Below are 16924 nucleotides of genomic sequence, written 5' to 3' on the forward strand. Positions count from 1 at the left end.
CTTCATATTGTCCGCAATGTACCTTTGCTCTAACCTCGTGCTGATAACGTGTTGTAGGAGAGAATATAACGACAATAACGGTCTATTCATTCATTGATGAAAAAACATATTTATATGCATTACATATAATCTCCTAAATGATCTAAAAGATCTATCAATACTGTAGTCTATTCTAATAAGGAAACGGATTAACCAATCTTACGTGTATTAGGGCAAGACACATAACAGAATAACGGAAATATAATTTGTTAAACAATTTTTAATTTTGTTTATTAAGTTAATCAAAAAGTCCATATTACTAATAATATCAACACAGAAGTGTTGATGTGGCCATTTGTATTCATTTTTGATAAAAACGTAACACTACTCTTACTTTTAACATATGATATTTGGCCTGTGAGCTTAATGTTTGGATTTTATCATAGCATGGATGAATAAAGGTCCATTCGGTGTAACTCGTAGTCGAACTTCGTGTAACATTATTTTCATACATGCCAAATCTAAATGTACCTTTCACATGATTCCAAGTTTCTAACACAAATAATGAACCAAAGAAGTTAAAAGTATATTCGCGTTTCTAACATTGTTTTTCACGACATCATTCCACATTGGATTGATTGTTACTATAATGTTATGATGAACAATGAACGCATGAAAGATATTAAATTCAAATATGTGTTGCATGATACAATAACCATTAAAATCCTAGTAATGACACATTTAGATTATGGTAAATACACAGAATATTACTTGGGAGAAATCATATTTATATTTGATGCCATGAATTTGGATTAGATTTAACAAATGAAAAAAAATCCCTAAAAAGGAATATGAACTTGGAAATAATTAGATTCAATGCACTCTATATGGGGAGAAATTTAGGGAGGTTATATCCATCAAGATTTCCATAAACTTTGAACATACTATTTCTCCCTGTAATCATTTGTTCTTTCCATCAATTGCATAGTTACACTTGGATGCAGCTCATACCAGTCTCACAAATCCAGTCCACAGTTTCGCTGTTCAACTCTTTCACTCCCTTTTCACGTAAACAGCGATCTCAGTTTTAACAAGTGTTCACGTTAATCAAATCCACACCGTCGTTTCCCACAGAAAAATTGCACCACCCAGTACCCACCACCAGAATCGCACAAAAGATTTTGCCACACAGGACGTGGCTTCTCGTGCTCGTTTTTCTCCGGAACAGACTAGTTAGTTTCACTCTTGAAATTTTGTTTTTGTTTATTTTTGTTTTGTTTTATTACCCTTATTGTCCTTAATTGGTTGGATCCTTCCTCTCAGCTATTTATATACCCCTCACTCGTTTCGCTTTCTCTTATTGCTCTCTCTCACACATCTCTCTCCCCTATATATCTGGGATTTATTTTCACTACGTATACAAAACCAGGTTGAGTCCAAACTTGTCAGCATGGAAGCTATTGATCCTACGCGAGCTTTTGTCAAGAATGTTAAGCGTGTCATCGTCAAGGTTATCATCGATCGTATTCATTGTCCCTAACATTTGCATTCTGTGTTTTCTGGGTTCGTTCGTCATGTTTGGTTGTGTCTTGTGATAGACATGTAGATTCTTGGTTTCTGATGAACTCTGTTTATTGTTATTATTTATATTGTGCAGGGAATAAGTTTATATATTTATTGCCTATATAAGGATTTGTTTATATCTGTATATCATGATTGGTTGCAATTTGTTAGAATCCTGGCCGGAAATTATAAAAAGGATTTTGGATTTATAAGAAACAGGAAGGGACAAAAAAGTTGAGCTCCCCCAATTTCTGCAGAGTAATTTCTGACTTGTGGGAGTGATATAATAGTATTATACGCAGTAAATAAATGCCTTCGTCAATTACAGGTTTAGTCAGGAGGTGAAAGTTTTGAGCTTTTTGTTTGGTGGCTCTCAGTTTTGCAGTTTTGGATTTTTTTTTTGTCTGTCATATTTTGGATCCATAGGTTCTGGCTTATTCCCAGATTTTCTGGGAAAAACAGCATTTCAGAAAGTTTGTGGGTTGGGGTACACATTTTGCAAAGATTAATTTTTACCCAATTTTTGCAATTTTATCCGAGTATACCCAGTTACTGATGAAAATTGATTTTTACCCAGTTACTGATGAAGATTGATTCATGATATTGCAGGTTGGAACTGCTGTGGTCACTCGTGGTGATGGAAGACTGGCATTGGGCAGACTAGGCGCTCTCTGTGAGCAGGCGTGTAATTTTAACTTGTTTATGCATTCATTGTGAGAGGAAGAGTATAAGAAATGGTGTCTGCAAGTTTCAGTATGATTGAATTGGCTTATATGTACAGTTGTAATGTGACTGATGATTACATGTTTTGATTGTCATACTTGCAGCTTAAAGATATAAATTCTCAGGGATATGAGGTTATTTTGGTGACCTCAGGAGCTGTTGGGCTTGGCCGTCAAAGGCTGAGATACAGGAGACTGGCGAATAGCAGGTTCTTACATCATTTTCTTTCAGAAGGATGGAGAATGTTTAGTTTTGATTCTGAATGTTTTTGGCATCAAATTGAGCGACTTGAAAAGAATGTTACGTCTGAAACAAGTGTCTTACTTGTTTTGTAGCTTTGCTGATCTCCAAAACCCACAAAATGATTTTGATGGAAAGGCTTGTGCAGCTGTTGGACAGAGTAGTCTCATGGCTCTTTATGATGCCATGTTCGCCCAGGTGAAACATAATCTTCTGCCATTTTGTGTAGATTAAGACAATGAGTATGTTCAGTTTGTGTCGATTGATTTGCAGTTACTCTGTAAACTAATTTTGTTGTGTGGGAAGTACTAATATGGAACTCCTTAACCTGCAGCTTGATGTGACTTCTTCTCAGCTTCTCGTGACAGATAGTGTTTTCAGGGATGAAGCTTTCAGAAAGCAGCTCTCTGACACTGTGAAGTCCTTGTTAAGACTGAGGGTTATTCCTATATTCAACGAAAATGATGCAGTTAGTACTAGGAAAGCCCCTTATGAGGTATGCAACTACTTGTTCCTGTACTCTTTCAGTTGAATTTGTTTAGACAAGCAACTATTTTGCACCCTTTTGCACTCTGTAACAAAAACTTGCGAAAATTCCTTTACAATGACATTGCACCACTGTTAGCACTCTGCATGGCGGTAGAGATGCATCACTCCCATTTGTTTGTGACCTCATCTTCTGGACCTGAAAGTGATCTACCATTTGTTTGTGACCTCATCTTCTGGACCTGGAAGTGATCTAATATCATAATTTCCATTGTGGTTGTCATTCCCATATACTTTCTCCTCTCAGTTTCCATCTATCTCTTTAACGAAAATCAGAAAATAAAATGTTTTCATACATGCTCTTAACTATTCTTTATTGGCAATAAGGATTGCTTCTAAGTGGAAGTTTTCTTGCAGGATTCTTCTGGTATATTTTGGGACAATGATAGTTTGGCTGGTCTATTGGCCCTGGAACTGAAGGCTGATCTTCTTGTGTTGCTAAGTGATGTAGAGGGCCTCTATGACGGTCCTCCCTCTGACCCAAAGTCAAGGTTAATTCGCACATACGTTAAAGAAAAACATCATGGAGAAATAACATTTGGAGACAAGTCAAGGGTGGGCAGAGGGGGTATGACCGCTAAAGTCAATGCTGCTGTGTGTGCTGCTTATGGTGGAATCCCTGTTGTTATCACTAGGTGAATTCTAGCTTATGGTTATATAGGATATATCTCTTTTAATATATTCATCTGCTGCACAACCTTGAATTATCATATTTTATTGAACTCTCCAGTTTCTCACCCACATCATACACATATACAAATAAATTTTTACTTGAAAATCATGTAGTAAAGTGAAGTTAAAAGAATGAACTGTTTATCTTCAAAGAAAGATTATATATCAACTGTTTCTGGGTTTCTCTAGCAACAATTTTTTCTTTACTTCAATGTAATTTTCCTTTAACATCCCTGTTTTTTTAAAACAGTGGCTATGCTAATGATAACATTATCAAAGTGCTTCAAGGAGAAAGAATTGGTACTGTCTTTCATCAAGATGCACATTTGTGGACTCTGGTTAAAGAAGAAGGTGCACGTGACATGGCTGTTTCAGCACGTGAATCTTCTAGAAAGCTTCGGGTACTTGACTCTAATCGTTTGTTTTAATTTTTTTGGGTTTTGTTCTTAATTGTGAAGCTTGATATTGTTAGTGGTTTCTCATGTAGAATAACTTTTCATCCAGGCGAGCTCCTGGCTTTTGAACCCCCTCTTGATTATTTCTTTACTTAGGTACAAAGTAAAGAATTCATGGAGTAATTCAGCAAGTGATGCAAATTATTTTTATTGCAGGCTCTAAGCTCTGAGGACAGGAGGAAAATACTGGTTGATGTAGCTGATGCCTTGGAGGCAAATGAAAGTGAAATTTTAGCTGAAAATGAAGCTGATATCACAGCTGCACAGGAAGCTGGATATGATAGGGCGCTAATATCTCGATTGGGCATAAAGCCTGGGAAGGCATGTATCTTACTGCTCTCTTAGTTGAAGTACTGTTTGATCTCTTAATTCCATATATTCCATATCAATTGGTTGTGGATTAACATATTATTTTTAATATCTACAGATTTCTTCACTTGCAAAATCCATGCGTCACCTTGCGGACATGGACGAGCCCATTGGCCGAGTCTTGCAGAAAACAGAGGTCAGGATACCTTTACTAGTTCTTATGACTCAGAAATTAATGAACACATTGTGATACTGATTTTAGAATTTTATACACCTAGAAGATAGGTATAGAAGTTCTTATTTTACACATGTAAAGCATCTTGTGGTCCTGCTCATATCTGATTAAAAAGAATCTATATTGTTCAAACTACATGGAAGTTAAAGCTATTACTTTAAGATACACTTCTCCCTTTTCTCTTGCATGCAGGTTGCAGACGGACTCATCTTAGAGAAAGTGACTTGCCCCTTGGGTGTTCTTTTGGTTGTTTTTGAGTCCCGACCTGATGCCCTTGTTCAGGTAGACATAAAGTTCCATTATATTGTAAATTCCTGCATCTTAAAACATCTATGCACAGGTGGAAAACTTATTAGTAATCAGTACATTTCCAATGGACTATCTTTAGTCAGAAATGTACTGTTTGTAGTCACTTCCAACCTTATTGGTTAGCAATAATAGTAAAGTACTGCAGGCAGGGCGTCTACTCCTTAATGATAAGTGAATTGAGTGACAAAGTGACACACTTTCCCTGATCCTTTAACTGAACCATGAACCTTCCATACAAACTTGTGCATTTCGTTTTTGGCACACTCTTGTTCTTGCAGCTTCGTTTCTTTTTCAGATGAGGCTGTACAACCCTACAAACTTGTGCTTGAATTTGTTTTGCTCTGTTCATGTAGTATTTTCGATTTAATGACCATTACCTTCTCATATGATTAAACAGATTGCTTCATTAGCAATTCAAAGTCGGAATGGTCTTCTGCTTAAAGGTGGGAAAGAAGCCAAGAGGTCAAATGCTATCTTGCACAAGGTTTGAGAATCTAGAGTCTGGCACTCTATTAGGACATCAGCAGACTTTTAAATGTTCTGTCACTGTTTTCTCTGCTAAGTATCCTGAATTTAGATGCTTTTTGGTAGTTTAACATTTTTCTCATTGCAGGTCATCACCAAAGCAATCCCAGATACTGTTGGTGGCGATCTTATTGGACTTGTAACTTCAAGAGATGAAATTCCTGATCTGCTGAGGGTTAGTTTGAATATGTCAATTTTTGGTGCCTTTTTCTTATATGATTAAATCTAATATATTCATTGTGTTATAGCTCGACGATGTGATAGATCTTGTCATCCCTAGAGGCAGTAACAAACTCGTTTCTCAAATCAAGGAGTCGACAAAGATACCTGTTCTTGGTCATGCTGGTAAGATGAATAGGATAGCCATTATTCGTACACCTATTATAAAAAATTAGCTAGAGTTTCAACACGATACTGTTCTGTTATTCTATTTTCATTTCATGCAGATGGGATCTGCCATGTTTATATTGATAAGTCAGCTGATTTGGACATGGCAAAGCGCATTGTTCATGACGCAAAGGCAGATTATCCTGCTGCCTGTAATGCAATGGTATCTCCATTTCCAACTACAACATGATCATAGTTTATGAATCTAACCTGTCAATGCATATGAATTTGACATTCCATGTGCCACACGTCTTGATATTATACTTTTTCTCTGTATTTCTTTGTTTGTAGGAAACACTTCTTGTACACCAGGATTTGTTTAACAATGGTCAGCTTAATGAGATAATCACACAACTCAAAGAGTCAGGTATGACACCATGTATGGATTATATTCCAACATGTTGTACCAATTATATGATGTCTCTGACAACTGACATGTCACTTCTACTTCCCATATTTCATATTCACAAAATAGATTTTGTTGGCGTATAACCAGTAAGAACAAACTAGGATATAAGATGCCCAACCTTGGTGGCATGAGTTGTATTACCTTCCCTTTTAGTTATCAAACCTTCACCTAAAATTTGACAAGCAGGAATGTATGGACATTAATTACATAGGAGATGTACTGGAAGAAGTTTAGCTGAACCACATTGTGATTAGTAGATCGAGGACTTTTACGCCCAAGTTGAAACGTGGCAAATGTTGGGGTATTGTAGCTGGTAGATTTTGACACTGATGTGATCCTCTGCTCTAGCCGAGAAGAGGAAGGCCAAAATCTGGGCTTGATCTGGTGAAAGAAGAAAAAGAACTGGTTTAAAGTTTGACATGAATGTTGAGGTTGTGACTGACTATAATCAGATTTCTAGCCAGTCATTAAGAATGAAATTTCAATGTGATGAATTTGTTCGTGAGCTGATATTTAACTTGTAGATGTTGACTTATTGACTTTGTTTCTATTCCAATGCGTACAATTTTGCTTGCACTTTTACTTATTCTCTTCCTGATACTAGTGAACTTGAAAAAATAGCACTTAATGGCACCCACTCTCTTGGTTGCAGGTGTTACTTTATTTGGTGGACCGAACGGAGCAGTGTTGTTAAATCTTTCAGAGACAAGCACATTGCATCATGAGTACAGTTCAATGGCTTGCACAGTTGAAATTGTTGATGATGTCTATGCTGCAGTTGATCACATTCATATGCATGGAAGGTCAATCCGTTTCTCATATTTCATCTCTATCCCCCTTTTAATTTCTGTACAGATTAAAAAATTTCTGTTATTTCCCCCTTTTAATTTCTGTACAGATTAAAAAATTTCTGTTATTTCATTATTCTAACTTTTTCACCTCCTCTCTTTCCCCATTATCTCTTTTGCAGTGGTCACACTGAATGCATTGTTGCAGAAGATCATGAAGTTGCTGAATATTTCTTAAGCCAAGTTGACAGGTAAGCAGGGTTCATGCATATATATAAATCCATCATACAGTTGAAGTATGAGACAAAGTGGAACATGTCATAATGATTTGTTGAATCATATTATCAAGTTCCAAATCTTGATGGGTATTACTTTTTGCATCAACAGCGCTGCAGTATTTCATAATGCAAGTACACGATTCTGTGATGGAGCTCGCTTTGGTCTTGGTGCAGAGGTAAGTAATCTGCGTGCAGACCTGGTTTTGAGTATCAACTTTTTTCCTTTTTCCCCCTCATCCTTGATTCGAGTATTGTCTGAACAGGTTGGGATAAGTACAAGCAGGATTCATGCTCGAGGTCCTGTAGGAGTTGAAGGACTGCTAACATCAAGATGGTATGAAATTGGAATTCTTCCTTATCTTCTGGTTTATATGCTCAATACTTTTTATATACTGATAAACTCATATAGATTTGCCCATCTCTATTTGTTTATGGCGATTAGTTTGCCTAGAATGTAGTTGGCAACAGATGATTACTATTATATGACAAACTCTTTGGTGCTATGAATTCTTGGGCGCTTAGAGCAGGATAAAGATGGTTGCACGATCATGTGTCCTTTTTGTAACAAAATGCAGGACTCTGAGGGGGAAAGGGCAGATCGTGGATGGCGATAAAGGGGTCGAGTACACTCACAAGAATTTACTTAAAGCTTTTTAGAACACAGTTGCATTCCAAGTGTTAACCTCGTCGACCTCATGCGTAGCTGCAGTCTGTTATTTCTTTTAGTGTAGTAGTAGTACTATGTATCGTTGCTCTCCAGATACCATTTTTTTCAGATAAATTCAGTCTTATCCCTTTGCCAGATTTTGATTTCCTGGATAATATAAGGGGCCTCATATAATCACCTTTTTTTTCCGGTGAGAATATGCTTGTAATCCTCCTACTGATGAACGAGTTTATCATAGGTGTTGGCCATGCTCATGAGGTTCTCTTTTGCCAATTTCTCTCGTACCAAAACCTACTCTGTTGGGTAGGCATATTTCCTAAGGTGAGCATTGCTTTGGCCACCATATGCCACGCCATGGATCGAGGAGCATGATTTTGCTTCTTCAACAATATGAGGCCAACCATGATCCACAGGGTTCCAAAATGACCAGAAGGTCGCCAAAGAGTCCTGAACCAAAGCCTCATTATTTTAGCACTACTCAAACAAAAATTTAAAGAAAAAAAAAACAAGAATTTAAAGAACATTATCTATTGATTATGATATGAGCAATGAAATGCAAACAGAAGTATTAAGAAAAGTGGTGAAGTAATAAAGCATCATGGTGTTCTACGTGTTAATTGTGTGCTACCACTTACCAGTAACAAAATTATTTGCCTATTTGGAGTAGAAATTGACGAACTTAAATCAGTTGTGAACCTTATGCGACCAGAGTTCCTAGTGTAGGCAAGTCATCCTCTATGGAAAGTGATGTCCAAACATCAAGTTGATTACAGACAAAAATATACAATGCACAAACTGCAGCAGATCACCTTACAACTCGATCAATATTTACTTGTATGACTTGTAGTGTCAACGAGAGGTGTCAATTTAATTTACTGCCAAATTTATGATTGGTCATCAATTCTAAACTTCTCTGTACTAAATAGGATGAAGTGGCATGGAAACATGCTAGATTGCCATTTCTTCTCGAATTTCATTTATAAATGCCGAAGTTGTATGTTTGTAACCTTCTTTTTTTTTTTTGATAGAATGCGTGTTTGTAACCTTATTAAAAGGCTTATGTTGAATAGGGTCAAAGTAGAGTTTGAGGTTTGCAGTTAGGTTTCTCCAATTTCAAATTTGCTAATTGCAATGCTATATGTGAGCGCTTTCCCTCTCTCATTACAAATGTAGTAGAGACAGAATATGCATGAGTAACTGGACTTAAGGTTGCTCAATTTTGAATTACAAATTGATACCTGGCTTTAAAATTACACAAATTGCTATTATACAGAATGATCATAGTATAAGAAAATTGACACATGGCTTAAAAATTCCAGAAATTTCCATTTACTCCATCTAAAATGTGGTAGATACAAGAGAAAAGAAGGGTGAAAGAAGGGTGTTGATCATCAATTCACATTTCCCCATCCCACAATTTTGGAAGGCTTTTAAAAGGACTACAGAGATTGCAAAATCACCGTGGAGGAACCTTTGCTTATAGTACACTCCGACAAGTGGCAAGTGGCATAATGGTCAAGACTCAAGAGGCAGGTGGGGAACTCCAAACACAGCTTCGACTCACAAAGTTTTCGAAGTGGCTAGACATTGCTACAATGCATAGTTGGAACGTTTCAAATACGGAGAGATTCATTTATGAGCTTAAGAAGCCTGTGGGATACCTTAACACTGTCAAAAAAGATCTGTGTCCTATATGATTGACGACACATTCATTGGCAAAAATAAAGTCTCTTTTCAACAAAGTTAAAGTCGGAGTTGCGATTGCTCTAGTGAAACCATTACAAATTTGATACTGGGGTACAATTTCTTCCATGTAAAATGGGGTAGAGAAAGTTCTCTGGATGAATTGAAGAGGCTTCGTTTGTTAATCATCGGTCTCAAATTTCACCATCCCACAGTTCGTCAAGGCTTTTATACGGACCACAGCTCTCATGGATTGCAAAATCAGCATGGAGGAGCCTTTGCTGCATTATGCAAAAGCCAGATATGTTAGTAGTTAGTAGACAAGTTCTATGTATGATAAAAAATATGTACACCACCAGTGTTGATGAATGCTACATGTATTATGTATATAAAGGCGTATATACCTGGTGAATTTCTGAGAATTTTGAGAAAAGCTCTGGAGGTATGCACCAGTCAAATAAACTTTGATTTTCCTTGATCCTTGATTCGTTTACGCTTTTTGGAAGAACACTATGTCCACTCTGAATTCCCCAACGAAGTGCTACTTGTGCTGGTGATTTCTGAAGTTTTTCAGCAATTTCCACCAATAGTGGTTCCTTCAATATTTCCCCCTTCACCCAAGTCCCTGGAGAACCGAGAGGAGAATATGCCTGAAAGGAAAATATCGGAGACTGATGACTAATGGCCTAGTTTAACAGTTTGGTAACACAACATGTGTCGAAAATCTTACTGATAAATGAATGCCAGTTGATTTGCACAAATTGTGGAGAGAATGTTGTTGCCAGACAGGATGACACTCAACTTGATCTACTGCAGGTGGAACTTTTGCATAACTAAGGAGGTCTTGCAGCTTCTTTGTGGAGAAGTTGCTCACACCAATTGCACGTGCCTGACCGGATGCGTACAGGCCTTCCATTGCATTCCATGTCTCTGGAAGACACAATGGAGCCATGACTTCCGGAGTCAAACCCTTTGAGCCAGGCTTTGTACGAATCGGCCAGTGAATCTGTTAAAGGTATTTCCATAAAATGATTCTGCATTCGTCATTATCACAAGATCATAAGTTCCCGTTTAAAGTTCTAGATACTTACAAGGTATAGATCGATATAGTCAAGCTGTAGGTCTTCTAAAGACTTGCTTAGTGCTGTAGAGACATCTTCTGGTGCATGGTCACTGCACCTATAGTAGTCAAAAAGAGTTGAAAGAAGCAATATAAGCTTCCATTGGATATTGTTAAAGCTTTATATAATTGCTCAAGAAGTTACAAACAATATAATCAAGAGCATGTATGCTAGTTATTCAGCAGCAGATGACCACATACCATAGCTTAGATGTTATAAAGATTTCACTGCGATGCACTACACCAGTAGAAAATAGTTCCTTCAGAGCGACCCCTATCTGCTCGGTATCAATAGTTCAATAGCACAAGTGCTCGTGCACAAACACATGAAAAACCAGCACAATGGGCATACAAAGGAAGAAAATGTCACGAAGTGTTACAAATTGATGAAGTATTACCTCTTTTTCATTACCATAAACTGATGCACAGTCAATATGCCTGTAGCCATTCTGCATAACCAGGAAAAGTCTCCAGCATAAATATTTCCCTAAAACACACCCTAAACCTAACCATGTAAGCTTCTACTTCAAGGAACCTGTATCAAGAATGTACCTTCACTGCGGCAATGACAGCTTGCCCGACCACACCTGGTTCAGCATGCCATGTTCCAAGGCCAACCGATGGAATCTTAGCTCCAGTGTTCAGATCAAAATGAAGATTCTCAGAATCTTTATTGTTACTCATGTTTTACGTACTGAAAAGGTGCATAGAACCAGGATCAAGCATAAGTTCAGCTTATTTGATTTGAAAAGTGAGAGTAACACATAAGGCGATCACAGATAAAAAGAATTCTCAAACAAAAGTTGATGGGAGGAAGATGTGGTTTACTTATTTGGATCAATTGTTGGAAGACAATGCAGGATACGTATTGTTAAGAGGCAATCACCAATGTAATCTGGCCTAAACACAAACCAGCTTGCTAGTTTTCTCATCTCCAAAATTTTCTCGGAGTTCGATGATGAGGCATGAACATGGTGAACTTTTTACTTGTTTAGACAGTCTTTTACGGAAGAAAAGATGGATCTTTTACTACTCCTAAACCACAAAATAACAATAACTATGAATTAAAAGGAAAAAAAATGAAATACAAATTACAAAAAGTGAGGAAAAATAAAAGAGATATAAAAACCAAAATTACAAGAAATGCATGTTGTATAAGTATGCGAAATGCATAAAGACCACATGGTGCGAACAGAATGCCAATTGGTCATACTGGTTATTACTGTAAAACTTGAAGAGGGAGACATTTTACATATAGTAGGCCATGAATATGCAAGAAGATTTTAACTATTTCAAGTCCTGCTTACAAGTACAATAAGATAAAATTGGCCGACAATTGATGGCATTGATGCAGCTCATTCTTGATTGCACTGATGCGGCTCATTCTTTTGTATATATTTCTATGGCCAACATATACAGCATAACTGGATTGAATTCTAACAAGCAACTGCCCAAACTCACACCAGACCTTAAAATTGATCTGTAGTTGCTCCTCTCGATGAAGCCAGGAAACTTTCTTATCAAACTCATAAGGGAAAACTACTTATTATTTGAAATTCTTAAAAGCACCATCCATTGAAACCATTTTGAAGTAAACAATAAGTGCCCTGCTTTAAAAGTAGTTAAGGCTTCCCAAGGGACTCACATGATATAAAATAAAATATCTCAACACTGGTTCACTGGTTTCAATCTACTATTCCTATCTTGGTCCTTCCGAACTGCTTTGCAATCCTACTATCTCTCTATCCGACACGTGAAAGCAACAATCACTCTTCAATAAAACCCTTTAGGTTCTTTAACCACAGCAAGTACTCTCTGTAGTCTTTGTTCTTCATATACTCCTGCAGGAACTTGGTTATGCTCGACTTAATCCCTCGAATCTCCAGATATTTCTGGAAGGCCTTCTGAAAGCTCTTATCCAAGTCACTGATGAAGAAAACAAAAAAACACTTTGTATCAGACCATGAACTAACTGAATAAAACCATTCATAACAGAACGGAAAAAACCCAACACTTCCATGACAAGCTTACCTAAAATTAGGCCCTTCATATGCAATCCGCTTCGAACCTTCTGAATCCTCTGGCTGCCTGATCAACAAGCTATCAATGCAAATCTCATCAGTAAAGGCAGTGAGCCCAAACTCCAGCTCCTTCCCATTTCCTTTCGAAACACTCACAACCATCGGAATCCCAGTGTCCTCATCCTCCTCCTCCTCCTCCTCCTCATCATCATTGTCCTCGGTGGGAGAAACATTAGGAACGTCAACCGCCACTTTAATGATTTCTCCATCAAATTCTCTTCGGAGCATTATGGTTTGCTCTCCAGCATTGTCTACTATTTCAAAAGGAAACTCATCTGCAACCTCACCTACCTAGTATGTGTCACGTTACACAAACCCATTACTCAATCACACAGAAAATCCATTTCATAATGTAAAAGATACCAACTTTATAGCAAAGAACAGAAAACCCATTACTCAATTACTGATTATTCAAACCTTAATGCATTGAAAACCCACTAAATCATAACAAAGCTGGCTAATTTACACCGGAAATGAAATTCGGAAAAACTGAAATTAGGTACTGACCTGATGATCTTGTATGTCTTCTTCAGCGACCCTGATCTCAGACTCGAGAACTCCGACCAGAGTGTCGTCGGCGGCGGGTTTCACGGCGGTGGCGGTGGAGAGACGCAGAAATGGAACAGAGCATTGTCGGGTGACATTCTCAGTGCCGAAGTTGGGGACGGTGGAGGTGCGGCTGTGGAAGGTTCTTGCAGATCCGACGGTGCGGAGGGCGAGGGAGAATAAGGAGCGGGATGGGTTGCGAAGCATCGACGAGAAGAAAGCCATTAGGGTTTTAAGAGGAGATGACTTTTGAGCTCTGGTTGGGGTTTTAGAGGTTTCGAGGTCAGCGTTATTGGGCCTGTTATGGTTTTACAGTTTCCCGGCATGACAAGGTGGGTTACAAATGAGCCCAACATAAATTAGAAGTTGAAAAGTTGAAATACAGAAATTGAAACTCATTCATTAGGGGGAAATCCACGTAAGGAGAGTTACAAATCACAATGGTACTTACAGTGTAAAATATGAGAAAAATGTAAAATTTCAGAGTAGGGTAAATGTCTATCAGTAATCACACTTAAGCTCGATAAAAAACATGGGGCTCAAGGCTTTAATTCTCATTTATTAGGACTTCTTGTCTTATTTGGTGGTCCTATGTGCCTCTATGGTAGGCATATCGCATATGTGTCTCTCTCGCTGGGGTCTATGATACCTCTTATATTATGGTGTGTCGTTTGAAACATCTAAATGAATCTGATGACAAAATGTCTTAATAAGTGCGATTTTTCCAATGTTTGCTCTACGGCGGTTAGAAACTCTTGCGGTTGTCGTTCTTCATCAAGTAATGTTTTTGGCGGCGAGCTTCCTCGCCTATCATCTTCGGACAGGTAGATCTTTGGCCATTTCCTTATATGAGGCTGCAACTTATTTTTAATATCTTTCTGTTGTCTGTCCACAGTAGACGACCTTAGGGGGAATAAGATGATGCCATGGTGGAGACACTTACAACCGTTGTGCCATCATTGTGCGCGGAGTCCTTGCAGCGGAGCAGGGCGGTTCTCGCCATCATTGCCGGTCTTTCCACCCGTGGCTGCCGAGCGATCAGATCTTTATTGTTGGACTTCCTTGCTTCATTTGGCGGTCATTCTTGTCTGTGCTGATGCGTTGGCATGCGTCGACGGTGGAAAGCAGACGGTGGAGGCGATTGAAATGTCTGGATTACGAGTTGGGTCATCCGGGTCATGGGCTTTTACTGTTAGACTGATTCAAGTAGGTTTCTATATTTTATAGATTTTTTTGTAGTTGTTTCATGTAGGTTTTTATTTCCAATAAGACCATATCGAATTACAATAGGAATCTATAGGTTGTGTCCCGGTTTGCACTCTCTTAGTGCCTTGGCTGGTCTTATGCAGTGGCAATTGTTTACTAGATGGTTGTCACTTCTTCGTGCCAGAATGAAACAGGGCATTGTCGGTGTATACGTGCAACATAGTGAAAAGACTACTTGTATTTGTATACTAATGTTCTTCGTGAGTTTAACTTTTGCCGTATATCACCATTGTAAAACACATGCAGTTGCCTTTGGTGAAACCACTGCTATTAGATATGTTTTAGAATACATTACTTTTGTTGGGATCCCTGTAATTTGGGGTTAAGGCACCACGTCCCCCATATATTCTCTTGTTTCTATAATCGAGGCGTGAGGGTTGCTACACTAGTCCTCTAAAAAAATGACAAAATGTCTTAATAAGTTGCATGTTGTCAATTAAATGTTCAATTGAACCCACAAATTTTTTTGATAACATTCATATGATTATCAAGCTTGTTTTTAAACTTCAACAAATTCGGGATGCAATATAAAAAAAAACAAAAAACTTGGTAGAATGTGATTGTGGTAAAATATTCAAAATCAAATGTAAAAAACAAGGTGGGTTATAAACACAATTTCTGTCCAGAAAATACTGCGGGAAGCAACTTATTAGTGGTATTCTCCACAAATCAATTGCTTTGTTCCACACAATCCGTGAGTACCTTCATATAGCCATCAGGGAGTATATGATTTCTTCTTCTTCTTCATGTTCTTCTTTTTGTTGAAGTTCTTCTTCTCCTTCAAGTTAGACTTCCATGAATTCCATAATTTCACCATCGTGTCGGGCGTGACCCCTCGCTACTCAAGATATTGGAACATCTCCTCTAGATCTGGGCTAACAAAGTACCTGAAAACAAATAATAAGGTCACATGATAAACATGAACAAGACTAAAAGCTAGCATCACAACTAAGTAATCTTTACGTACTCTCCGTTGATTTTGGTGGCTTTTGGAATGCCACAGTCTTCGTCTTCATCTTCAACACAATCGTCGTCAGTATCATCAGTAGCATCAGTATCATCAGTATCAGTATCCTTATCATCATTGTTTTTTCTGAGTCGACAGTTTGTAGATTTTTGGCCTTCTCCTTTAAAATCGAATGCCTCATCCAAATAAAACTTTACGTCTGAAGCCTTTACTTTCTGTGCAGTGTGAAATTAAACAAAGTCAAAACTCGATCCTCAACACTGATCGACCTCCCTACTTTGCAGTATAGAAGAACAAAAAAAAACAACAAATGCTGGAAGTACGCGATATTTTCCTTTTTTAAAATCGTACACATATCCTGTGGAATCAGGATAGGTGACAGTCCACGACGCACCTCCTTTCAGGTATTCCGGTGGTTCCGGTGCTGGAGAAGGTTTTTTTTCTTCGGCAAAAAAGCAATGGAAGCTGTTGAAAGAGAATCCGCGGTCAAAGGACCTTGCAGGTCCGAGGGTGCGGACGGCGAGGGAAGCTACTGTTGAAGGCTTGCGAAACAAGGACGACAACAGAGCCATCTTCAGGTTTGAGCTGAAAACGTGTTAGGGTTATCTCTATTTAACAGAGACGTACGGCTTCATATATAGGGTTTTAAGCTTTGCATGGGATTACGGAATGGCTTGGGACACAGAAATTTGGGCTTTAGAAAAGAGGAGAGCGTATTCAGCGCACCCGGATGCGCTGTATAATTTTCAAGAAAAGAGACCCGACATTGAAGTAGGAAAAAAAAAAAAACTCAGTAGGATATAACCGATAACGTCATACAACAACAATAAGAATGATGAAGTGAAAGTAAATTGAGAATAGAGAATCGTGAAAGATGTGTATCTCATTCATTGATAGGAGCCCTTTATATAGGGAATTACACATTACCAGTATGGTAAGGATATGAATACATAGATCTAGTCTAACTACATATCCTATTGGCATTAGGCAAAGGCACACATAAAGAATATCTAGTAAGATATGAAATATCCTATAACACTCCCCCTTGTGCCGCGCATTGATATGCCAATGGTGCTAATCTGTTGCCTCGTCAAAAACCTCGTCAAGTCACAAAAACCCTGTGGGAGAAAAACTGAACCTTGATCGTAGGAGAAAAAGAGTACAACACACCAGCCT

General features: G+C 38.1%; 3 protein-coding genes across 3 annotated transcripts; 1 reads left to right on the forward strand and 2 right to left on the reverse strand.

Annotated features, from left to right (window-relative positions):
• The first annotated feature begins 1423 nt into the window (after positions 1-1423).
• Positions 1424-8075, forward strand: LOC101307714 (delta-1-pyrroline-5-carboxylate synthase-like). Its single transcript, XM_004305135.1, has 20 exons — positions 1424-1489; positions 2152-2223; positions 2370-2473; positions 2601-2703; positions 2840-3001; positions 3409-3686; positions 3974-4124; positions 4335-4499; positions 4606-4683; positions 4915-5004; positions 5429-5515; positions 5645-5731; positions 5805-5901; positions 6003-6106; positions 6235-6310; positions 7005-7155; positions 7323-7391; positions 7528-7594; positions 7682-7752; positions 7994-8075. Exons 1-20 carry the CDS (start codon positions 1430-1432, stop codon positions 8073-8075), a joined length of 2154 nt encoding a protein of 717 aa, XP_004305183.1. The 5' UTR covers positions 1424-1429.
• Positions 8076-9962: 1887 nt separating this feature from the next.
• On the reverse strand, positions 9963-11572 carry LOC101308011 (aldo-keto reductase family 4 member C9-like). The gene is made up of 7 exons (XM_004305136.1): positions 11441-11572; positions 11287-11337; positions 11090-11166; positions 10860-10947; positions 10499-10774; positions 10173-10418; positions 9963-10049 (listed from the first exon to the last, which is right to left on the reverse strand). Exons 1-7 carry the CDS (start codon positions 11570-11572, stop codon positions 9963-9965), a joined length of 957 nt encoding a protein of 318 aa, XP_004305184.1.
• A 767-nt stretch (positions 11573-12339) lies between these two features.
• On the reverse strand, positions 12340-13750 carry LOC101307807 (uncharacterized protein At2g39795, mitochondrial-like). The gene is made up of 3 exons (XM_004302655.1): positions 13477-13750; positions 12920-13260; positions 12340-12814 (listed from the first exon to the last, which is right to left on the reverse strand). Exons 1-3 carry the CDS (start codon positions 13738-13740, stop codon positions 12655-12657), a joined length of 765 nt encoding a protein of 254 aa, XP_004302703.1. The 5' UTR covers positions 13741-13750; the 3' UTR covers positions 12340-12654.
• Positions 13751-16924: the final 3174 nt, after the last annotated feature.

The sequence above is a fragment of the Fragaria vesca genome, linkage group LG6 (genome assembly GCF_000184155.1).
Source record: "Fragaria vesca subsp. vesca linkage group LG6, FraVesHawaii_1.0, whole genome shotgun sequence".
In the NCBI taxonomy this organism is placed as follows: Eukaryota; Viridiplantae; Streptophyta; class Magnoliopsida; order Rosales; family Rosaceae; genus Fragaria; species Fragaria vesca.